General features: G+C 41.4%; 2 protein-coding genes across 3 annotated transcripts in view; both read right to left on the bottom strand.

The window, feature by feature from the left end:
- LOC103898677 (solute carrier organic anion transporter family member 1C1) overlaps window positions 1–8638 on the bottom strand; it is a 36267-nt gene extending 27629 nt beyond the window's left edge. The window contains exon 1 of the mRNA XM_019471989.1: window positions 8395–8638. The gene's annotated coding sequence lies outside the window, so the exon portion shown is untranslated. The remainder of the gene's footprint in view (window positions 1–8394) is intronic.
- Window positions 7108–25727, bottom strand: part of SLCO1C1 (solute carrier organic anion transporter family member 1C1) — a 26564-nt gene continuing 7944 nt past the window's right edge. The window contains exons 4-15 of one of the 2 annotated variants that reach the window (XM_009279000.2): window positions 24790–24922; window positions 24041–24162; window positions 22968–23114; window positions 21756–21854; window positions 20723–20968; window positions 19694–19858; window positions 16241–16436; window positions 15007–15172; window positions 14381–14565; window positions 9772–9836; window positions 8395–8512; window positions 7108–7330 (exon numbers count right to left, since the gene is read on the bottom strand). In XM_009279000.2, coding sequence (XP_009277275.2) covers window positions 7108–7330; window positions 8395–8512; window positions 9772–9836; window positions 14381–14565; window positions 15007–15172; window positions 16241–16436; window positions 19694–19858; window positions 20723–20968; window positions 21756–21854; window positions 22968–23114; window positions 24041–24162; window positions 24790–24922 — 1865 coding nt within the window. The remainder of the gene's footprint in view (window positions 7331–8394; window positions 8513–9771; window positions 9837–14380; window positions 14566–15006; window positions 15173–16240; window positions 16437–19693; window positions 19859–20722; window positions 20969–21755; window positions 21855–22967; window positions 23115–24040; window positions 24163–24789; window positions 24923–25727) is intronic. The other variant, XM_019471988.1, reaches the window with a different exon arrangement.

The raw sequence follows: 25727 nt of genomic DNA, 5'->3' as shown, positions 1-25727 counted from the left end.
TTTCAGGTTGTCTTCAGATGTATTGGCAAACCAAGGGTTTTTTTCCTTTTGATCCTAAAATATGAAAAGGCATGGAGGTAAATGTACTCTAATTTGGAAGTAGTAGAACGTGTAGAAGAAGTGCCACTTTCTTTTTCATATAGTAAAAGGGGAAACAGAATTCCTTTGGTTTCCTCATTCTAACATATGAATACACAGCAGTTTCTCCCCATTTTTTTCTAATCCTGTATATACCATTAATTTGTAACTTTTCAGGAATTAAAATATCTTTTATACTTTGCTTTCTTTATGGCTGAGAAGATTTTTTCTATATTCAGACTACTGTTCTCCAAGCTGTCTGTGGAAGCATTCACATTCAAAGTTGACTTCTTGAACCAAGAACTGTTGACCAAAAGTACCAGAATGGGAAATGGGAAACTGCTGAAATCAAATCAAAGACTATGGTCTCACACCTGAAAAAAGACCTCTCTCATCCTTTTTTTCCTCCAAGCCCTCCCATATGACTGTAACTTACACTCATGGGAAAAAATTGGATTATGATAGTAAAAATCCCCTTAATAAGAACACTGAGATATCAGTAATTGCTGATTGCTCCTGAGAATAAAAACAATCCTTACAAAAGCCACACTAAGAATCACCTTTACCGCAGGAGCTGGTTGCAGACTCCTCCAGGCAGAGGGTGGCAGCAGACTCCCACCAGAAGAAGTGGCTGCAAGGCACCAGTTTGCCAGGGGTGAGCCAGCAGTAGCAGGGAGCAGTCGGACAGACAGAGGCCAACTGCAGTAGGCAGCTTTGATTAGAGCCCTTTTTATTCTCTGGACACTAATCCCTAAATAACTAAAATCAATGTATTTTAAAATTTAACTCTTAGTTAACAAACTAAGTAAAAGGGACGGTGTACAGCTAAGCAAATGTTAAGCTCCTACAGGAATCCTGAGAACGTGAAAAACCTTTACAATAATGGAAAAGGTTTCTTGGTGCTCCTGTTTCAGTGCATCTAGTTTCAGCTTGTTGCTGTAGAGCTAACAAGAAAGAAAAGCACGCTGACAAGCTGATTTGATGTTGCCATCTTGGCTAGCGTCTGGGACTTGTTCCATCCACTGCTCAGTGGAGCTTTTGTCTTTCATAAGAAGTCATTGATAATTTTGTCATTGATTTGCATCATGTATCTACCTGAGGAAAAGTAGACCAGGATGTGCTGTTTTAATGATATTTATTATTTTTCTATTTAAAATACAAAGGGTAGTCTTTAATGCTGATTGTACAGCTTCTCTTTGCATTCAGTCTTAATCAGCACCTTGGTTTGGTGTTGTTATTATAGACACAGAATTGAATGTGTGCGAGTCATTGGCAAGTGAGAGTACTTAGACCTTCGCAGGAGTTAGTCCAAAGGTGTGCTGCATCGTAGCATAACAGCAATGAAAAATATGTGTACTTCAGGTGAAATCCCCAGGGCAAAACCCCCATCACTTTCGCATGGTCTGGGATATTACCTGAGGTATAAGGACTGAAAAAAATATTATGGTTCAAGTAATTGAATACCTGGCATTATATACAACACAACTTCACTAAGCTGTTCATCTGTCTTGTTACACTAGAGCAGATCTTTTACAAGAACGGTCAAGTCTTGATTTAAAGACTACACACGACAGAAAACTCTATAACATCCCAAAGACAGTTGTCCTAGTGAAAAAAATGTGTCTTATTTTTAATGCAGTTTTGTCCTGTTTGATTTCCAGGTGCTGGAACATAGTCTACCTTTGTCTGCAGAATTAAATAAACAGATTTTTGCTGACTGCATAGCACTTTCACAGGATTTTTTCCTAAACCAGTCCCCATTTCTCAGCATCTTCTTTTAGAAGTGTCAACATCATGGGATCAAGGAGGCGGTTCTGGTTACCACCGTGTACAACAACCTTTCAAAGCTACTTTGCTCAACAGCCATGAAAGTTTCCTGACCTGGTCACCATCAAGCTGTGAGAATGTGCCCCGCTTGCTCTCCACTAAATCCTTTCCTTATTTACTCTCTTCAGAATTCAATGAACTGTATTAATCTGTGATAAGCTGTTGGTTAACCAACCTCCTGATGATATTAACCACACGTTGCTTAAGTAAGATCATTTTAAGGAGCACTCTAAATCACCATTAAAGGGCCCCACCTTTAAATTGCTCTCATAATTTTTGCAGCAACTATAGACTTTCTTTCTTCCAGAGTTAGCCCTGGATGACGAACTGCCTCATGCAGCACTTGCTTAGTGATGCTCCAGGGTACAAGAAGAGACAACCAGCTTGAGTCAGACCTATGATCCCTCTAGCCCAAAGGCTCTTGCTGACAGGGGCTGCTCTACAAGGGGGGACAAGTTGGTAGCTGAGGGCCAACCCAGTGCAGACTGTACACCCAACACCTGATCAGGGTCAGCAGAGCTGAGGCAGTAACAGCCACTGGTCCCAGCCTCAGGCCAGTGACCATCAGCCAAAGGTAAGTTAGGAAGTCAGGCCCTAGGACAATCCCAGAAACCCAGGTAATAATTCAGGCAGAGTGAGGGAGAGGGCTCAGCACATGCAAACCTCCAAAATGGCTCAGATCAGGACTGCATGCACAGGCTGGAGCTGAAATGAGGCTCTGGGGCCCATGGGCAGAGGGGGAGGTGAGTCCCAGGGGAGGCAGGTCAGGGCCATCGGTGCCCTCAAAGCCCTGACAGGCAGTATCCAAGGGAGGATGCTTAGGGAAAGCAAGAGTCAGCAGTATGTATGATATGTCTACTACTCTCCCAATAGCCAATTAGTTTCAAAATACAAGAGAAGTCTTGAGCAGAACCAGGAGGCAAAGGCAGGTACCTAATGACCCACACGGCATTTTCTTTTCTATAACTACCCTGTCTCCCTTTGAACCTATGTATACAAAATTTCTTTGTGAGGATTTCTCAAGTCTCACATCTGTTGTGTGAAAAGCCAGCTCCTTTGCTTTGAACATCCCCTCTACTATATTGGTTTGGTGCTCCCTAGTTCTCGTAATGGAAGAGATGGTGAGCAGCTGATCCCTAGCAGCCCTTCCCATGCGACTTACCGTTCTCCTTTTTGTTATCTTTTTTCCACACTAACCAACCCTAATCTCTCTTGCTATTGGTCATCCTTGTAGTCTTATACATAACCATGCTTTCTCATATGCTCTTTCACTTTCCAGGGATTTTTTTTTTTTTTTTTTGGTCTGGGACTTTCTGAGGTGGTCTTTACACTTTAAAGAGCCTTCAGTACATTTTTTCCTCTTCACTTAGTCACTGTTTAAATCTGTGTAAACTTCTATCCCCATAATTCTACTATTGGTGAGATGAAACATTACCTCTGTTCATTTATGCTGTGCTTGCTAGTTTTCAGTATCCTCCTATGCTCTTCTGTTAAACAAGTGTGTTCACTTTCTTCATATTTCTCACGATTATGAACAATGGTTCTCTATTTACAAATACTTTTAAAGTACCCCTGTGACTTAGCTACTTGTGAGTCTATGTACTATGCACTTCATTGCTTCTAGAGAGGAGTAACTTTTTTCTTTCAATGTTATGCAGAATTAAGTTGCATGTTTCAAACAGTTAAACTGTGTTGTGTCATCAACAGTCAAACCAGCCAAAGTGGTAATGCCAGTGTTTTCTCTCAGATGATAATAACCATGCTTCTATTTAAAAATATTACAGTACTTGTTTCATACATCAATCTTACTCATTATTTTGAACACATCAAGGAGGCAACCCATCATTATTCAGTCTATGTGTTCTTTTTGACACATTCACACCATTTGCTCTCTGTCTTTTGGCAATTCTCTCAGAGTATAGGATCATATGTGGCAATTTAATAGTGTCACAAGGATGGGGTAGCTGTTCTACTGTCTGTGACCTGAAGATACTTCACCCTGTACTGACGCTTCTTTCCTCTCAAATGCTGGGAAGGCATGAGCTGTAGATCAAATGCATTGTTCCCACAGTCTACTGACCTCATCTTTTTGCCTCCTTCATTTGTTAGAATTCCTCGATGTTTCCCTCCTGACATGGTTAGAAATGATGTGCCTATAAGTAAGACATATTATGTCATTTGAGAGTTGCATTTTTTGCTGGGAGGTAGAAGAGAAAATGTGCACTGGCTCACATGCCCCAGGCCTGCTTGCACATCCCATCATGCAACATAGCCTGGTACCCTTGCCTTCTCCCACATGTGCAATTAGGGTCCTTGCTATAAGATGAAAATGTATGAATACTATTTTTACATGGTATACAGCCTGTGGATACTTCTTAACAAGGTTGTGAGTTCCACTCTGGCCTCAAAGGCTGATGTCAATGGTTGGAAATCTCCTCAGCCCATTCTTTTAACAGTCTCACCTTTGAAAATCAAAGGCATTTGCTTCTTTGTAGTCTCTCAATTGTGGTTTAATATCTCTAATTCTAAAAAGAAAAGAAAAAAATCCAAATTTGTTGACCTTTGTGAGACATTATCAGTTGCAGATTTAGTTTAAGATGAAGAATTCTGGTAGGAAGAACCTGACAGGTGCAAATCCCTTAGTGCTGAGACCATTGGTTCATCTATTATAACAAATCCAGAATATGTATCTCTAGTCAGACACTCATCCATGCAGCCACATTACTACTTGAAGTATTAAAATAAAGTAGCAGACTTGAAAATATTTCAAAGTGGGAATGGAGTATATCTGCTTGGTGAGTTACAGTATTATCATTGCTGAAGGGTGAGAGGAAAAGAGTGCTCATTTTTAAACCATAACGAAAATAAGACTTACCGAAACAAATACTTTTGTAGTATTCCTCTTCCTTTCATGTGTAAAGAAAATGGGGTATGGAAGGAAAGCCCATGCTTTAAAAGAATCATTCACTAAGTACAGGCTTACATACATAAGCTTAGGTGATAACCCAAGAAGTTGATTTTTTTTCCTGTTTCTTTCTGAATTAGAGTAGGATATGTTTATTTCTCTTAATTTCTTTCTTTGTCCTGTAAGCCAGTGAATTTTGCTGGCTGTCTTGCTGCCAGGCATGTGCAGAACTGTCTCCGTGACAGCTTCAGCATTGCTGAGCAGCAGTGTCCCTGCCATAAACCCTGCTGGGACTGATTCACAAATTAGGAATCATCCCCATTTATTTGACACACATACAACATCAAGCATTGAGTGAAATGCAGATATCTCTCCTTTTTTATTCCAACGTGTACTTAAGTTGGGTTGCCCCTTTCTCTCACTGGATCTGACAGCTCATTGCTATGAAAAGTACCCTCCGAAGGAGGCTGTGGAAGGCTCCAAGCATCTCTCTTACTCCTGGATGCTGGTGTGGTTTGGCACTTTTTGCTGTTTTTATGATGATGTAGTATGAATGAGACCTGAGACTGGAATGTCAATCTTTGTGATTCACCCTAGCCATAATGCTTCAGTTAGGCCCATATTCACAAACCTTCTAATTATTTTAATTTTGTTTGTTTAGTTCAATATCTAGTTATACAAGGCAAAGTGAACAGCCACAGCTCTCCAGTACCCCATTGCCTGCAGCCTCCGACACTCACCTAGGAGGACAAAGAGCTGGGACAGGGGACTGGGTCTCCCATATTCCAAGCCACTGTCTAAACACTCACCTGCGTGGCAAATGGTGGGTGGCATTGGCCCTTCCTCTGATAACTGCATTTTCTCAAGTGATGGCTTTAAAACCTTACCTTCTGCAGATATTTGGTGCTTAAGCAACATCCTTCTTCTTGGTATTCCTATTGAATGGATTAGGTAGTTCCCTAAAGGCACACTGTAAACATTTATCATTGACAAAGCTCAGTAAATACCACTCTTATACATCTGCCCCTCCTCATGCATCCCACAGGAGAGGCTCCACATCTGCCTCTGACCTGCAAGCTCAGCTAGGCAGCAGGGTACCTACAGTCACTGCTGAGATGCAAGTGATGTGATATGAGATTGTTTTGCCTATATTATGATGAAGGGTGAAGCCTACCTTTCATCATGTGCTCTAAAATTCTAGTTGCTTTAAAGGACATCATTTGTAGTGGTGCTGTCACTATCTTTTTCAGTGCAAGCATTCTTGAGATTTTGTTCCATGTTGAACAGCTCTCCATTGTACTCCCCACCCCAAATTTATTTAATACCAAATATTGTCAAACTGCAAAAGGGATACTATGATACATGTCTTAGTTTCAGCTAGCAAATACAATAAATTAAAAGGAAAAGCCCCAAATCACCTGGTCTTTGAATTCATTTTATTGTTCCCAAGCTCTCTTGTCATAGCTTTTTAAAAAATAAATCATATGTATTTTGTATCATGTTGTTATTACATTGCATAAAATGCATGGAATTATTCAGTACACTGAGTACTAGCAAGTAGCAAGAAACTGCTGGAAACCTAAAAAAGCTCTATTTTTTATTCCAGTTTCCTTTGGACGATACTCTTGCGGTCTCTTTGACTGCAATGACAACTTTTATTGCTGTTATTGTGCTCTAACAGATCTACTTGAAAAAGAATCCCTACCCACAACATTTGTTGTCCAGTGTTATGGGTTGAATTCTTGAGATGCCCAGAGCCTGTAGCTGATTTGTCCTTCCAGAAAACCACCTTCCTCCTGCCCCATGCTGCACTGCTTGCAAGGGCGAGCTATGTGCAGAATATCCCTGCACCTTCCAGGTTGCCAAGTCGGGTTTTGTGCACCAGCTCCTCTCGGGCTGGTACCATGGCAGAGAGGGCTGCATTGCAGCCTCCCCACTACCCCTCACACACAGAAGGAAGCTGAGGGGCAGCAGTGGCTGTTGCAGCTTGACAAGGAGGGATGGAGCTGAGGGGCAGCCATAAAACTGGCTTCTCAGCAAGGGAGCAAGCTGCACCTCCCCAGCCGTAACAAATCCCCTCACTTGACTGGCACTGACTCAGCAGGACAAATGGTGAGCAGTGTTTTCAGAGCTGTACATGTGCTTAAAATGGTTGTCTTTGCTTTTGGTGTTTACAGTGAAAATTACATGAAGGTGAACATTTTCAGGGTGGATATCAAGATACCGCTTCACTGATGATGAATTTTTGCCTGGAACACCACTCACTGGGTAAAGCCATGGTGGAGATCTCAGTTTTCCTAAAGCCTAGTCTCCTTTTCTGGCCAGTAAGTTGTCTGAATTAAACGGTCACTATTGACAAAATTATCTTTCCTGCTTTTTGTCCCACAGGCGCCTCTCTCCCCGTTGGCTGAGAGGGTCTCATCTTGTGGAGAAGACCTTTTCCGGAGAACCCAAAGGACAGCAACACTGAAGAAAATGGACACCGTGCCCAGCACCAAAGTCAGCCCCAGGTACACGTACCTGAGAGAGAAATGATTGATCAGAGCCTATTTCAAAGGCAACATACGACTAGAAGGCATCAAGGACACATTCATATTTTCATGCGGTAAGGCTGAGTAAGAAAGGTCTTCAAGGAAGGTGATGACCCTGGAGATGAGAGTTTGCCAGTTTGCCAGCTCACCCAGGTCAGATATTGAGTGGTCTGTGGCCAAGAAAGTGTCTCAGGCATTGACTGACCTCCTCCACCCCAACGTGCTTCAGTGAGAATAACACTAATATTTCTAGGGCAATTAATTTATTTTTTGGTTGCCTCATAAACAGTACCAGTGATATCAAGACCATTTGATGGTATTTTTGCTTTACAGGCATAATGACAGTGACAACATTATGCAACAATAACGTCATTATGCTTTATTAGTAATGAGTCCCAACTGAGCTTTTGTTCTTTTCTTGTTTTTTCAAAACAAGATGTACCCTCCGCTCATGTTTTTTCCTGGGGGTGGGGGGAAGGGCAACCTGTTCTCTCATTTTCCTTTTACCATTGTTATTCCATTCTCCATTTCTGGTAATGCCTTTCATAAACACAGTTCAGATAATTACCCTTCTCTAGCAATAGGTTGATAAAGACAACACTGCGCTTAAGCCTCTAGATAAGCCAAGAATGCTTTGTGGCACCCTTCCCTTCCTTTTTGTGGTCCAGCTCCAACATGGAGCAATGATGAGGTTTAACAGCCCTTTTACTTATTCGCTCACTTATTTACTTACACACACACTCTCACAGCAGAATTGTTAAAAAATGGGGGAAGCTTTACCATGAAATTGAGGTTTTAACTGAACATTTTTGGGGCGAAAAATCAAGTGACTTAAATATTTCCAGCTGATATTGAATTAAGATGACCCCCCCCCCAAAAAAAGAGACTAAACCAAAAGAGAATGCTAAACCCTGAGCATTATTGTTAATATTGCTCTTTCATTTGGCATCAAATCTTTCACTCAAATTTTCTGACAGAAATTCTTCTACCAGTGCCAGGTGTAGATGTACTTAAAGAACACAAGTTAAAGAACAAATGGAGAAGAGCTGTTACCTGAGTGCACTGGAGTCGTAGAGTCTGCACGCTCCTCTTCCCCCACATCTTTTGCTTCCCCATTTCAGGCAAGTGGTATCTATGGCCACTCCAAAATACACTGGGGCTGGAATTCCCGCTGGGTATATTTAGCAAATAAATAGAGGCAAGAAGGTTACTTTCCAGGGTGATTAGTTCTGATCTAGAGACATGTTCATGTAGAACATCAAATAATACATTCGAACAGCAATGGCACTTCCATACTGTTTGCTGGTTCGAGAAGTTGTGCTTTGTGCTGCCCAGACACACACTGCCCTTTCCTCCCTGTGGAGAATCGGGGTGGGGAGGAAATGCAGCTGAACATCAAAAAGCCTGTGGAAGTCAGCGGAAGGAGTGCTGGCCATGGCTTGGTTTCCTCACCCTGCAGGACCCCTCTGGGGAAAAAAAAAGGAGATACTTCTCCTTTCTTGGGAGCGATGGAGCCTGTTCAGCTTGGGGGTGGGGGGGTGTCCTGTGTGTTGGTTGGGGAGGGGTGAGAAGGGAGAGACACAGCAGGGCTGGGAGCTTGCAGTGGGACTACAAGTATCCTACAAGTATCTTGAGATCTTACTGTGGCAGGGGCAAACCTACTGCAGTGCTTGTGGGTGATGGAAAGGAAAAGCCTTTCTTCAGGTGCTAATGGGGACGTCGTGGACTCTGTGCAACCTGGGGAGCCACCCATGGTTGCTGGAGAAGAAAGTAAGCCTGGAGGGAAAACCCTGGCCTGCACAGGTGTGAGAAAGAAGCCAACAGCTTGTTTGGATGTCATTTCATCTGCCTCATCCAGCCCATCTAAGTCTGCTTTATTTAAATAAGTGACTTGCCTCTTGCTAATTATTACCTTTTCTATGAAGACCTAGAGGATTTTAGAGTTTTCACTTCATTGGCATCTCATGGTATCCATGATTTTAGAGAAAACTTATAGGTGGCTCTACCACGAGGCCGCAGTGAACCCTGCCCTCAGGCACACCTGTACTTAGATTGATTCCCTTAGAAACTAATGAAAATGTGCCTGAAAAATTATCACAAATTCTGAGCTATAGCTGTTCTATTATGCTTGTTGTTGAATAAGGAAAGACAAAAAGTAATTTTGATGTTAGCTTCATAGTCTGAAGGATCACTTGTCACCTCTATGGACATTAGCCGTGTATATTTTTATTATATCTAAGACACAGTTATACGATTTATGAAATACAAAGCTGCTTCCTTTTTCCAACACTTTTCCTATTTTTTTTTTAAATCATGTAATATTAAGTTGTCAGTTAGACATCATTCTTTCCAACAATCAAAGTTTAATTCTAGGATAAATGATTAGTGAGGCGTATATTAAAATACACCCAAAAGTACAACCGGACTTACCAAGTACTCTTATTGCCAAGGTGTAGATACCAAGTGCAAATGATTTCAAGTGTGGTTTAATGCACCTAAAAATAAAAAAAAAATGGTGTTAAACAGAAATAAATAATTGACTGTGGATAATTTGAACACAAATAGAAAGCAAGAGGAAGGAAAGAAATGTGAGTTTTTCCTCCTTACTGACACTGACTTTAACAAAATTACAGAAATATGTAAATAATGTGATAAAATCCGATCAGTATCTAGGAATTCTGAACATCTATATTCAATATCACATTTTAAGAAGATGGTGCATTTTCAGGTAATACCAGCACTTAGGAGTTACTAACACACAACAAGAAAATTGGTTGTGAAATCATGCATCATTGGATAGTCTTATTCAGTTCAACACTCTCTGAAATTGCAGATGATGACCCAGGCAAGTACAAGGTATTTAGGCACTCAATTTTCATTACACTGTGTCTAGGATCAGGTTCACACGTCCTGTAAAGGTAAATCCTCCAAGCCATTCTCTGACAGAACAGACCATTTCCATTTGGACTTTTTTGAGCTTGCAGCGGGGTCCAGCACAGACATCAGTCCTTCTGGCTCCAGATCAGCCCTGCTCCAGCCTTGGGTCATCATCCCGGCTCTTCTAGGAGGGTGGAGATGGTGGGCAGAACAGCTGCCTTTCACATCCACACTAGCAGCAGTGTGCGTACGGAGCTGCTCAAATTAGTAAGATTCATCTGCTGCTAACCTCACCAGCTGCTCAAGTCTGCTGTTTCACCCAGCATGTATCAGACTGCCTATTACAATACCTAATCCAGCAAGAACCTGAGTACATGCTTTACTTTTAGCATGTGAGTAGTCCCAGTCACACGATTAAACTGGGACATACTTGATTATGTGGGGTGAGTAACACGTGTATCATTGTGGCAATTGATAAAACTCCCTGTTCTCACAGTGATTCTATTCAATACAAAAAGAAAAAAAAAGGGCTGAAATTCAGTTGTCACTATGGATAAACATAGCACTTTGGAGGTCCAGTCTATGTGCTCTGAACTAGGACGGACTCAGCGTCTGCAGAAATTCATGTAATCGGGAATATGTTTTAAAAAATAATAAAGACATTGCAGAACTAGCTCTTTTGTTCCCCACCAGTGATGTTTTTTTATTTCCCAATGTAGCTGCCAGAACAGCATTAAGTACCCATATTGTAAATGATAATTGGGTCATCTTCCCTTAATTTAGTGAAAATGGAGAAGGACGTGAAGGACATATATGGAAAACAACACCGAAGTACCATGCTCAAAAAATTGTGTGCATCTCATTTTGTAATCTGAGTGCTTTATTGTCTAATGCCCTGATCGTGGATTATGATCATACAGTCTGTTATATTGTGGCTTTTACAAGCACTGCCACCTATACAGGCATGAATGTAATATGATTTTGAGCTGGAAGAACAGTGTTTTGCCCTCCTATCAGATACATGTTACACAAGCAAGCCCCAGCCTGGAAGTCCTTTTAACCAAATGCAAGGGTGTAGAAAGCAAAAAGTGGAGAATAAAACCAATAACTGGATATTTATTATGTGTTCCATAGGATTTATATCCTGCAAAAAAAAAAAAATCTTCTCTTTCAGATGGAAAAAAAATTGTTTGAGCATTTGTATTGTCTTTGCACGGAAACACGAGTTCTTTGAGATCCTGAGTGAGAGCCAAACCTCTCAGGGAGATCTGAGACTTCCTTTTCACTGCCTAATCACCTGCTATTAATAGCTATCTGAATTGCAGGGTTTTTTCTCCAAAACTTCAGGGCTTTCCCAAGTCCCTTGGCAATTGTAATTAGTCTAATACCACTAAAAAGACATTTCAGCAAATGACTCGGTCACTAGCTGTAAGCATATTTCAATGATTTCAGCCGTGTAAACCCTTGAAGTAAATGTCACTAAATCTTATAGGCTTTTAGGGATTTAACTGTATTTGTGCTCCGTGGCAGGTGCAACGAGATCTGCTCATCTGAAAACATCAGCTTGCTTAAGTGCTGGAATCTTATCAGAGCTGACTGAATACTGAATAATTGTAAAAACAGATAACTGGAAAAATACTTAATGAAGTCTGCAACTTGACCTTGGGACTATTTATTTTCAAAGAGCATTTATTTTCTTTCTGGGAACAGAAGCACATTTTCAGTTCAGACAGATTTTCAGGGAAAGCCAGTCAGTGATGGATTTCAGAAAAGCGAGCGTGAGCTTAAAGTGGAATTGTGCCCACAGGTCATTTGCAGAGAAAAAAAAAAAAGAAAATATTGAACTTACCGCAACATGTTTTGTTTAGCTGCACATCAGATTTGGGTGTTTTCAATCCAGCAGAAAAACACATAACTTTTCAGTTTCAATTAAATGGCTCTCAAAGTAAAATGATTTTCAACAGAAATAAAAGCTCCGGAGCAGAACCAATAAAGCTGTTTTGCTGATTTCATATAACAAAATATTTTCATATCATTAGTGAAAACCTCTCTAAGCTTTTCTAAATTAAGCATTAAGTCCCCTGAAAGCAAGTTCTTGGGGTTGAGAAGTGCAGGCAACCCTGTGTGATTTAACCTCATAGGTGTTCAATTATGAACATCTCCTCCCAGACACATCTGCAGTGGAGACAAGATGGAAAGCAGGAGGTTGAGCATGGCAATGATGGTTTCAAGGCCCTGTACGGTACTGTATCTGTACATTTTCTAACATATGTTTTATGGATAGAAAGGGAACACCATGTGGAGGGAAAGGGGAAGGGAACTGCATCCCTGCATAGCCCTATGCCCGTATTTATACAACAAAAAATCCCCCTGTGTCAGAAGCAACCACAGAGGGCAATCTGGTGGAAATCCTGAAGACTTTGCTACAAGCTCTCAACTTGTGAATCATCCTCCTTGGTGCATGGACAGTTTCAGTGGTGCATAAGCTTCAGTAAAAAATGTCTAAAATGGATTATAATATGATTGTTCTTCTTGGAGTGACTCCTCGGGGAGGGGGGGGAGAGAGAGAGAGAGAGATGCCATGTGATTTTGCAGTACATCACTCTCTACAACTACCTGAAAGGAGGTTGTAGCGAGGTGGGTGTCGGTCTCTTCTCCCAAGTAACAAGCGATAGGACAAGAGGAAATGGCCTCAAGTTGCGCCAGGGGAGGTTTAGATTGGATGTAAGGAAAAATGTCTTTCCTGAAAGAGTGGTGAAACATTGGACCAGGCTGCCCAGGGAAGTGGTGGAGTCCCCATCCCTGGAAGTATTTAAAAGACGAGTAGATGCGGCACTTAGGGACATGGTTTAGTGGGTGGTGGTGTTGGGTTGGCGGTTGGACTCGATGATCTTAGAGGTCTTTTCCAACCTCAATGATTCTATGATTCTATGATTCTATACTCAATGGTAACCCTACGAGGTGGGTGGGGAAAGCTATGCAGCTTATATGGTTTAAGGCATATACCTCACTGGCAGTGTTTGTGGAGGGCAGTGGAGAAGGATCCTCACCTCAACCATTTCTGAAAGTCTCTGTGTGAATATTACTTCTGGTTCAAGGACTGTGCTGGAACCATAGCTGAAGTTACATTTCTTTATTTAGGTTTTTCCATATAGCCTATATTCAGCCAGTTCTAGCACTGGCTTTTTCCATGTGATATAAAGACACTGGCAATGAGACAGGGCCTGTTCCAGAAAATTTGATTCAAAAACAAAGAGAATTTTGGGGTAAGAAAACACAACAATAATAAAGATTAGTTAAACTGTATTTGCCATTGTTTTTTTTGAGAAGTAGAATGTACCCATCTGGAAATAATTTGGAAAGAGAAACTGAGAAAGAAAGCTTTCCAAAACAAAGCGGAGCAGCACTTAGAATCTAAAAATTGCAAGAAGCTGACAAAAATCCAGATTAATAGCTGGAAGTATTATATTCCTTTTGCACTTTCTAAAATTAGCTTAAAAGCTTACACTTGGTGATGGACAAATAGTTCCAGCAGTTAAATACGTATTGGAACAATCCCTTGGGACAAGCATTTAATAAACCCGTGATTATTACGACATAAAAAAACCCAAACCCTCATGCTAAATCTATCTTTGCTGTGAAGAGGGAAATCTGGGACAGAACAATTATATGGAATAATAAAATGGACTAGAGGGTATATATATATATAGAGGGTTTGGGTTAGATCACCTCTGTGTAGCTGTGCATTGGTATCCATAGCAAGTAAGGAAAACTGGCCACCTATAAGCATACACATGCACACATTGGCACGTGCAGAGCTAATTTCCATTTGCATGGAGGCCATTTAACACCATTCTGGTAATGTAAAAGGCATTAAGAGAAGTGGAATTTGGTATAAATGATAACCAGGCCTCCTATATCATGTTTAAAACCAGAAAGGTATTGCTGGTAGAGACGATCGTAAGCACATTGTTGCTTCAATGGTAGAAAACTCATTGTCAAATTACGAGGATGCCTTTCAATAGTAAAAAAAAATATTTTAAAAGCCACCTTGCATAGCTGAAAACATTTTGCAATACTTGGCAGGGGGGAGGGAGACCCAGTTACACATGTCAAAACACCTTGAAAACATTTGGCAATGCTAGCAGAAATTATTTCTTACCTTAGAAGCAGTATGTATCCGGGTGTGCCACCTACTGACAAAGTATATGAAGTGATAACTGATATTATTAGAAAATACAGAAATATTTTTGAACACTCATTTCCTTTTTGACATGGTCCCACCACAGCTGAGGAGCTTTGTGAAGGAGATTCCAAGGTTCCCACGCAGCTGCAGTTAAAAAATACCTGGAAGACAGAAGGCAAAAGTGTATGGTAACCCAAACAGCGAAGAAGTGGATGGTCAGGAATTGCACATCATGCTTTTCTGGGTAGCCAAAAGTTTAAATCCAAACTGGAAAATGTTTTTCAAAAGGAAAAGGCTTGTTCATTGAAGGAGAAATTTATAAAGAAAGTATCTACTGTTGATGAATGTATTTAGTGGTTTTTTTAAACAGTTTTGGTAGCCAACAGCTAAAAAAAAACCCCTCCTACCTTCTCTGCTTGGGATTTCTGCTGGAAGCAGCAATTGAGAAAGTTTTAAATGTGGGTGGCAGATTGATTAAAAGACCTGTGGAGTTTAGGGCTGGAGAGGATGTGCCTTACTCAATTTTAATCCACTTACTCTAACAGAACTGGTTGTATTAGGAAAACTACCACATCACATATGGAAACGAAAGATGGTCTTACAGTGTTTTTCCCACTGCCATTGGACGCCTGGCAGCCAGCAAGACAAGCAGAAATGTAGGTAACTCCATTTTCCCCGCAGATGGGGTCCCAGTCGTTCTTGGAACATGCACAGCCCGAGTTGCACTCTGAAAAGAGGGCTTGCTCATAATCAGTTGTCTGTTTAGTTCTGGGGAAAAAGAGAAATTGCAATGATGTTTTCTAGCAGATGTGGAAGAAATAATTATCAAATCATGGGTTATGCTCTCTGCCAGGCACACCTGGCCAGACCTTCTGTCTGTGGTCCATTAAGGTGTTGTCTCTTGACATCCATGCAGCAGTGTAAATTCTTATTTCTCTGTTATCAAAAGGTTTTCACAATATCACACCACCTACTGTGAGATAGTAGCTACTTTATTAAGGGGGACAGCTAACAATTTCTATTCATGCATTTTTCTCAGATTTTCTAAGATTTTAGTTACCTGAGGCTTGATGCAGTTTTAACAAAACTGGACAAAAAAAGTTTGATTACTCCAGTGGCAAAGAGCGGAGTGAGTTACTCATGGGAAACGGTCGCTGTAGAAGTTAGTGAGGAAATTATCAGAATGGGATTTGTCCAAACTGAGGGTCTGTTACCTTGCACGACAGCCATCTGCCAACTTCAGCCAGCTGCTGCTGAAGTCACCAGCGAAGCAGCTCCTGGGGCTGCTGTGGAGTCGGTGCTGGAAACTCCTCCCAAAAAGTGAGCTTTACAGAGTAATAGCATGGGCAAAAGTGACCAAAAAGCACTAGCCTCAGGTGTACTTCACGGTTAACATCATGGCTAACTCATGGTTAATCCATGAATCCTTAAGTTTTGGGTTCAGAAGCTATTAAATGCCATGGGTTGTTCAGCAGCACACAGAGGCAAGGAACAGTTAATTGAATCTCACCCCCCCTACTGAGCTCCTCACATTTCCAGAAATCTCTAGGCTCAAAGGATGGGTCCCATGGCAATAATAATTAAAAAGTAATCAGAAAAATAATCTGCACTTGTGGCATAAACCCCTCTGGGCTGAAGGCAACAATCACAAAAGCGTTCTGACACAATGCCCGCTGGAATACATGGAGTGGTTTCTACCGCTTTGAATCAAATTTCTGGGAAGCATATTTGGGTCAGTCATTCTCTTTTCAACAATATATACTTTGTGGAATAAAATGAGGAAGGAGTTAGGTTTGCAATAACATTTTATGCTGAAGCATGCCCTTCCCAGCATACCCGTGGTACGACACGGTCAATCCGGCCACATCTGAGTTCTCACAGCCCATTGCAAATAATGAGAGGAGCAAAAGGTAACCAAAGAAAGATGATCCCAGGGAGAGTTTTGCGGCCCCTAAAACATTGATTCTGAATTTTTTCATGATCAGTCCCCCAGAGAATATGCCAAAGGCCACAGCAGGAATGTTGATAAGACCTGAAATCAAACAGAAAAATCTGTATTAATGAAAAACCCAGCTCAATGGACTATCCTCCTCAGCCACAAAAACAGCAGCAGCATTAAGATGAAGCAACAAAATATGAAAGATCTTCAGTCGGGGCATTCTGTTTGTTCAGACTTGGATTGTTCCTACGAAGGTGCTGGGACTGCTTTTAAAAACTTGCTCCCAGGGAAATGTTTCTTTGCTAGTTCTTTGACAGCGAGATTATGCGTAAGGTTTAGATAATGATCTTCCAATTTCTTAAGCTAGGTAGTTTTCTCCACTGTTAGTTTGTCAGTGGAGGGATCATTGTGGTGTTAATTCAGATACTTTTAGTGTTATTTCTCACAAGAGCTGCTCTGGGCACAGAGAAGTTACCTGGGGTATCGTGCTGCTTAGGGCAGCCAAGACAGCCACAGTCCCACTGCACAGTTGGGGCTTTGCTATAGACCTTCCCTGTGCCCTTCACCCATGTAGCAACAGTAGGAGCAACAGGGTCCACGCTCTGGGGCTGCCCCACTCCGGCTTTCCAGGGCAGCTCCTCTCCTTCCCTTTTCCACTGACAGGAGGAGCCTGAACTGCTCATTCCTAGAGGGCAAATTCATTTTTACCTACAGTGTTATGAAATCTGGAGCAAGACCTGTTTTTTCTGTTTTGATTCAGCCATGAAACCGATAACTCCCTAGAGAAGTCTCCAGGAGGGAGAAAGCCAGTGGTATGTCATCATCTCCATGGCCAGGAGAGTTAGGGAATTTGTCTAGTTTTGGTTGTTGAAATGCTCCCTTAGGTGAGTGTTGCAACAGCAGAAAGATAGGTATACCCCATGGGCTCTCTTCTATCAGGCTTCAGGCAATCAAGTGGAAGAGCATTGAAGGAAATGTGTAAAATTGGGTAACCATTAATGCTTACCTGGACAGCTTTGCTCAAAGCAGTGTCCATATTGATAGATATGGACAACAAGACCAAAAAAACTCTCTTTCAGTACGTGCAAAAAAGATGTAAATAGAAACCACCGTAAATCAGACTGCACAGTCAAGCAAGGTGCTCTTTGCTGGATTTCATTGTTACTGAAAATGATTTTCCCAGCTGTACCAGCCAGTTCCAGCACATTAAATTCCCCCCTCGCGCAGGGCTGTGTATGCGGTTTGCAGCTTTTAATTCACGCTGACACCTAGCGGTGCTGAGCCAAGCGAGCGTACAAACACAAGCAAGTACCTAAGCATACATGCATTCGTATAGCAGATGAAGTTTCAGAAGTTTGTTCGGGGGACTGGAGGTATTATAACATGATTTCAAATGACTTGGTATAAAACACCAGTTTACAACATTACAGTTTAATCCGCTTGCTAGGAAGTGCACTGGGATCCCTTAAATTTCTGGCTCAAGTCAGTGCTTGATCCACCTGTACACATGGAAAAAATCAGTGCTTAGAAGAGATGCTAACAGGTATGTCTGATGTTAGCAAAAGCCATATTCTATCTCGCAAACCCAGGAGTCAGTGTCTTGGCTGGCTGCATGAGCCCAGGTCAGTTACTGATGAGGTTCAGGAAGCTTCACTGGGGCGGCATTTTTCACTCTGCACGTACATGAAAATTATACTTCAGGGGATTTAGAAGCAGCATCCAAAATGTAGCATATGTAAATTAAGAGTCACTATATAACAGGTTTTCCTGTTCTCTTTTGCTTTTAAGAGGGGACTGGGATTGGAACTGGGAGCTGTGTGATGCACCAGAGAGTATCTGCACTCTGCCTACCCATTCCTATGCACCCCTTTTGTTCATGCCTTTGTCTCATAGCCTTACAGATAACACCATTGCTTGACACTGGCATCATGGGTGGGTGAGGGGGAGCAAAGTGTGTATATTTAAGGAAAATCATATTTATCCGAGAAATTGTGATAGAAATTGTTTGTTTGGTTGGTTTTTTTAAAAAAAGAAGAAGTAAGAAAAGAGGTAGGGAAAGGGAAATAGACACTGTTAGTTCTAGTCAGCCCTCAGCTTTCTTAGCAAGGGTGGATTACGAGAGAAAGGAAAAGGAGGAAGGAAAAACACCTTATTGCAGGGATGGCCACTCAGCCAGGATCCTTCCCTAGCCAAGCCATCACACATTCTCTGTTGGATATAGTCCCTACGCTTAGTGAAATCAGATAGATCTTAATCCTCACTCAGTTTGCACATACCTGAAAGCTTAGCTCCAGAAAATCTTTAAATACAATGAGAAGTACTGTACTGAATGTAGGGATTGTTTTCTGGACTTTCTCTGGCCATTGACTATGCTTGAAGATTTCTCCTTGCTTTGAGGAGTTTTGTGCCAGGAAATTCCAGCTTCTATCTTTAAGGAATTAACATAGCACAATGGATCAATACAGCTTTTCTGCATATGTATACCTCCGTTGCTGTGCAACTAATGCTGCTCTGAAACAAGGCAGTTCCCTCTGTATTGGACAGATGTAAACCTCTTTGCTGTCTAATGCTACTGAATTCCTGGACCTCAGGAACTGAACCCAAGCCTGCATGCAGGTTCAGCAACTGGGCAGTGAAGTTCATCATCCTGAAGACATCTCCAAAAACGGCCACCTTGGTACCCAAAGGCAGAAGCAGCGTCTCCCTCTCTCTCTTGTGCTGTATGGGAGGGCTTGGGAGACTAACTTCACAACAGAGAAAGACTCTTAGGTGAAGTTAGGGCAGAAATACCTATTTTTCCTTCACCAGCATCGCACCGAGATAATGTTAGGTATTTAACGCATGTATTGTGTGATCACTGATATGACTTTGACTTCCTTTTATTTAACACCAACCTCTTCAGAAAGTAAGAAATCACTGGCAATATCTCGGCTACTTTATGGTCAGTCCTTTAGCACTCACTGAGTTGATCTTCATTTCGTTGAAATAAATGGGAAGCCAGCAAGGGAACAGATCTGTCTGATGACAAATTTATGTAAAGTATTTTAAAATTAATTCTCTTTTCAATTATTCTCTTGTGCTGTACATACATTATTTTTCAAATTTCCAGTAAAATGGGAGATAAGGTATCAAATCATGTAATCTTTTGCAGTAACTCTTGCATAGATAAACTCGGAGCTAACTAGCGCTAAGGCAGAAATGAAGTAACTTACCTTCTATGAGCTACCACTCAAAGCCAGACAAGGAAGGAGAAGCAGTAAACATATCCTAAAAAATTCCAATTTTCCCTATATGTATGCCATTCCTAAAATGTTCATTTTTAAGATATCAAGAAGCAGATATAGCATTACCTATAACAAAATTAGTTTTTGAAGAGGTTTGCCCATACTGTTGTTCAATATACTTTGGCTTATATGTCACCATGCCAATTAAAGAATTGAACTGAGTGATACTTGCACACAAATACAGAATATAAACTGGATTCCCAAAGAGGTTCTTCAGTGATGGCAAGAAGTCTGCAAGACAAAATGGCAGAAATGACAACCAGGCCAGAGAGAGAATAACTGCTGTGAATAATGCTTTGCAACATGTTTGCACCTTCCAAAGAAGGACGGCAAAACATTTCAGAAGGAATCCATGAAGTTCCATGATGCTCCTAAGAGCTCCCCCATTTCTGGATGGGGGAACAGTGGAGCAAAATACTAAGCATCAATCTGCCAGAAGAGATATCTTGTTTTATATATCTTCTTTTGATCATAAACCAGGACTGATTTGGTTTCTATGTGTCCTCAACAGCCACAGCAACTTTTAGCTTAATTTGGGGGCAGAGAGTGCTCAGCACAGCTGACAGTAAGCACAGACATATTGAGTTACAGATTCAAGTACTGAGGGAAAATGCTTTTGGCAAAGTAGGGCCAAAGAAATGCAATTGTGCAAAACAGCTCGTGTCTAAATCCAGATAGCCTCCTAAAATACTGTATCTAGTCTGTGCGCATCCTTATTCTGATCAGATATTTTATGTGTTTTTCTAATGAATGACCTTAAAGAAAAAGGTTTAGCAAAAACTGAGATTTTTTGACCCCGCTTCTGCAACAGTCACTATCTGTGAATGAAAAATTTTTGCAGAGTTTCATGATATATGCTGGGCCACTAGCGTAATTTTACAAATCTCAGCTGGAGAAATTCTGCATGCAAGAGCAGGTCCAGGGAAAAATGAAAAGACCCTTTTTGTGCATGCTAGTTAGGTGGAGAGTGACACCTGAGGGAAAATAGTAATTCTGAGGCCATTAAAATATGGCCTCAGAAAGTATGAAGTTTTAAAGTACAAAAGCTAGTGAGAGAACGACTCAATGGTCAGGAAAGAAACTCTGGTGACTTGCCTTTTGCCATCTCAGCAATCTTCACTTGTTGCTGATAAGATTTGTGTTGGTCCTTGTTATCCTCAGTGATGAACTTTGAGTGCTCAGAAGAGGTACTGGAGTCCTTTCTGCTCTCTGGTCTCGGGAGGTGCTTCGGCAGGAACCAGAAGGGGATGCTGGCCAGAACGCTAATCACACCTGCTATTAAGTAACCCAGCCACCAGGCTCCCACCCACTGTACGTCCTTATGAGTTATTGTTACACTGTCTGGAGAAAGTAAAAAAAAGGAGAGACAAATAAATGCTTTTCGAGAACATTTGCTGATATCAAGGAAGGTAATTTTGCAGGGACTTTCTCCAGAGGAGTCCATCCCCACCTCGCCAGCTTTAGTTGTGCTGTGCATCTCTATCGGCGTTACAGGAACAATCGTGGGGAGGCAATAAGGACTTGCTGATTCCTGTGACACAGCAGCAGCCTTCCCCTGACACTGCAGGGTCCTCAGCCATGTCACTCGCACATCCCCAGGGAGGCTGCAAGGCCCAGGACATGGGGCAATCCAGGTAGCCACGCGCTTGCTCCCAGTCAGGCTGTTCTGCACAAAAGTGCCAGGGAAAAACGGGGTGGAAGGTGTTTTCTCAGGAGGAAGGCAATCAGGAGCCCTGGTACCCGTTGCAAGACTGCTTTTCTAGGCAATGACAGTGTACTACAAAATGCACGCACACAGCTCTTGGCAGGATCCTGAGCCTCAGTCTTGCCCCCTCCTGGTGCCTGCTGTCCCCACAGAGCCTCCTCACCAGGGCATCTCCTGGGGGGCACCAGCTGCAGATCTGCTGGGGCTGAGGAAGAGTCAGGCCTCCTACTTCCTCCATACCCATCCTTCTTGCTAGCCTTTTCTGCATGGGGCGTTGCATTGCTGTCTTCCTTTTTATTTCATAAAGTGCCTACTCTACCTCCGCTAGCCCCTTATGCCTAGAAGATAACTAGATAGTTCTTGGCCTAAAATAAGCTTTTTGGAGCCTGACTGAATTTTTAAAACCTGAGTTTTCTGACTTACCCAGATCTACAAAGCCAATGTCAACATAAAGTTTGGCACACAGGGATCCTAGAAGAAAGCCAAACATTGGCCCTATAATTGCAACTGTCTGTACGCAGCCTGCAATAGAAAACAGGGGACTGTTACGCTTCTGAGTTAAAAAGAGCACTGGTTCTTGCTGCACCTAACAGCAAAGTATGACATATGATGGGTAACAAGTGATACAGTCTTAAAATACTGAGCCAACCTTTGCTCTCTGGCACATTAGTTACACAAATTAGAACATTTTCAAGAAGAAAAAAGCCAACAATAAAATTTCCCACACTACGTTGACACTTTGACATTTTTTGTTATCGTCCGATTAAAGAATGAAATTCAGCCCAAAGTAAAAAAAGGTCAGGGAACTTAATGGCCTAAACTCAACAGCAGAACCAATCTGTAACTGCTAGAAACTCTTTAGCTGACTAGATTAAAGTAACTGGAAAGCAAATGTCAATTATTTGTCAACTGATCACTTTAAGTTGTGGTGGGCCCTGAATAGGCTGAAAAATCACTTTGCTTTGGTACCCGATATTAACATGTTTCAATACACCCTCAGTCAAACTTTCTGAATATTTTGAATTTTCAAAATTGATCTGGAAATCTGGGAAGACTGAATCTTTTACAAAGAGAACCTTGTTTTTGCCTTTTGCCAGGCTGGAAACTTGTCAAGACAAGATGCTGACGGGGAAGGCTTTTTTGGTAATATTTCAGGTGAATGTGCAGAGGTCTTCAGACAATGAACACGACAAAGGAACAGTGATACCAACTTTTTAAAGCCTCAGCACTATTGTTTATTATTCTACCTCAATCTGGAGGGAATGTATTGAGTGCCTGCTGAAATTCTATTTTAAGTGCTTAAACGAGTGCATGTTTTTTGTCACTTTCCAGAGAACTGAATGTGCACAGAAGCTCAGCAGTCCACGTCCAGAAGAATTAGGAAGATTAGGGTAACAGCAGGAACCTAAGGTCAAATTCTTTCCTCAAATTAAGATAATGGAACTGTGCTGGTATAATTAAAGGGGAACTTGGTCCCTTGAGTGTACATGACTGTTAAATAAACTTTAATGTTGGAAATTATGCAAACAAAACCATCAGGACAAGTTAATTCAATAACACTCATTCCATTATTCAGAATGACTCAGTTTCCTCTGGGGAAAAATCCATTAGGAAAAACAATAATATTTATTTTACCAATGTAAAAGGCAGCATTCTCTTCAATGGCATAATCATCAATGTATGTAATTCCCAGAGGCTGGATAGGAGTTTCACCTATTCCACGCAAAAGATTTCCCAGTAAAACATAGATCCACATGGAAGAGCCTGCTTCTTTTTCACATCCTGGGTACATCACAAGAGAGACAACAATGATGTGTTTTTCATAACAGTTTGACACTGAATGCACAGGACTTCTAGAATACTTCCAATGTGGGAAAACCAGTACGAAAACTGTGAAAAATGTTTTGTGGGGTGTGGGGATGGCAATTTTAACCCAATCAGCTTGAGGTGGACACATGTTTAGCGTGAACTGCTTCAGCCAAAGATATTAGAAGTTGGCCAGTTTTATAAATTTGTCACCACATCCCATTTTAGAAACCTTTTTCACTTCCTTCTAACCAAAACTGGGATCTCTTAATGAAAAGATTTGGGAAACATTGACGATAGTGAACACTACCAGCCACATCTAATCCACAGGTACGACGATGCAAACATACACAGGTTTTGCGACATATAAAGGGTTTGATTTGCTCATCCACAGCTTATTCATGGCCGGGCATCGGGGAGGAAAGCTCCTCGCCCACAAGGATCTCCATGCACCCAGAAGGGAGACAGCTTTGTGGTGTGCAAAATAGGGTCAGCGGGCAGGGAGAGAAACAAGAAGGGAGGTCTGCAGGCTGGGAGACCCAAGTGGCTATTTCCAGTGGGCTGAGGATCTAAAGGCACATTTCCTGGCAGAGGGAAGACCATGACTTTCCAAGGTCCCCGTGGGAGACTGGTGTTTCTGCAAGCTACAAAGCTGCAGAAAGTTGCTGGAGGAGACAGCAAGGCTAGAGAAAAGGCTGCAGCCTGAAAAAACTCTTGGCAGTGGGCAGTGGCAGTTATATATTTATTTTTAATAAATTTGCCTCAGCCTTTTCTGTGGGAAATATTTGTCTGATTCCCATTTATTATTTTTTGCATTCTAATAAACTAGTGTATGAGAGTTTGGGAGCCTTTTGCTGTATTTTAGTGTGCTTATTACAATATTTAACAGAGATCATTCTCACCTGCATTTATTTTTGCTTGAGATTTTTCCAAGGCTGAGAGTAGAGTTTGGCTTTCATCCTGCACACATGGAGAGATGCTAACAGTCGAATTAATGGTGGAAGGGAATCTTTCATACCGATATCTGTTTATAAACCAAAGTTGTTTTTTACTGTCCCAACTTATAAGAAAAAGCAAACAGATCTTTACTATCATGGAAGATAGGCCTATAGCACTTAAGTGAAAATTTCATCTGCATCCAGTGTTGCCAATGATGGTTTACAGGGGATAAATGGAACTCTGTTTATACTGCAGTATTACATGAAAATTGTCCCTTCGGTTCTCTTTGTGTCACAGTGATGCATTTCAATTTAACAGGCACTTTGCTCTGCTATGATGCATGAATCTGTACTAAGAGATTATCAGACGGTGGGTGTATCCTCTGGCTTCTGTTTGATACTCAGACTGTCTTCCTGAGTTTAGTCATCACTTCATCACTGAAGCTTCAAGAATTCTTAAACCATATCAAAATGTGGACGATCAAGATCACGGACTAATAAAACGATAAGTTGATTACAACTGAGAATAGCATATATGTTAAATTATTTGCTCTACAATAGTAAGTCTTTTCACAAAAAAATATTAAACTGAGTAACCACATCCATATATGCTTATTTCTACGGGCATCTTCACAATCAATGTCTAAATATTTTAGCGAGCTAACGTTCAGTGTGCATAGCCCAGTTGAAAAATCTGATCACTTTGCACTTACCGTCCCATGAAGAACTGGGGCATCGCAATTAAGAATGTTCCAGCTGACATAATTAAGCAGCCTGCTCCAATTATTCTTGGCCTGTGAAGCTTCGCTCCGAAGTAGCTCACAAGAATTATGATTAGGAGGTTCCCTTTGAGAGTACAAAAGGAAAACTGAGTTTTACGGCTTGTTGATAAGAGATCCCCTAAAATAATGATTCCTAGTGTGTGGTATAGGCAGTGATTTCAGGGGGAGAGGGCTGATCTCATGGCGTTGGTGTTTCTCCCTCTTTCCAGGCATTCTTACAGGAGCCCAATGCCTTCCGTGATAAGAAAACCATAAACTTTTGGATAAGCAGCTGGAAAAAAGGAGGACTGTGCCAGCTGAAGAGAACAAATAACCAGGAAAGCAGGAAAAGAGGGAATCAAACAGAGTTTTATACACTTAGGCTAAGATTTCATTCCCATGAATACCATAGTCTACTGAACACCCATGAGATAAATTCAGTAATCTGAAATCGTAAGAGACAATGTCATGCTGGAAACCTTAGTGCAAGAGGGAAGGGGACGGACTGGACAATGAACGTAGATTATACATTCACTGTATAGAGGTTTGTACTCTTGCTGCTTAATAAGTCATGAAGGGCAAACACTTGAGGGGATTGCTGAAAAAAGGAGAGAGAAAGTGGAAATCTGTGCAGGTAAATTCTCATTCAACAGTCAAAGTTTCTATCAGTATTAATTAGCCAGACACTAAGCTTATCAAACCGCAAAATATTTAGGACTATGTTGAATTGCTTGTATTAGCAACCCTATCCTATCCAACATAATCATACTGACAGTCATGCTGATTTTTACTAGGTGAATCTTGCTCAGTTTTAATGGTTCAAGGAGATTCATACAATCATTTTTCACAACAAATTGCATCACTTTTTTTCTGGGGGGGGTGGGAGAGAA

This window comes from Aptenodytes forsteri, unplaced genomic scaffold (assembly GCF_000699145.1).
Source record: "Aptenodytes forsteri isolate BGI_AS27 unplaced genomic scaffold, ASM69914v1 Scaffold241, whole genome shotgun sequence".
In the NCBI taxonomy this organism is placed as follows: Eukaryota; Metazoa; Chordata; class Aves; order Sphenisciformes; family Spheniscidae; genus Aptenodytes; species Aptenodytes forsteri.
Note: the sequence above shows the minus strand (reverse complement) of the source record. Positions and strands in the feature narration are given on the sequence as shown.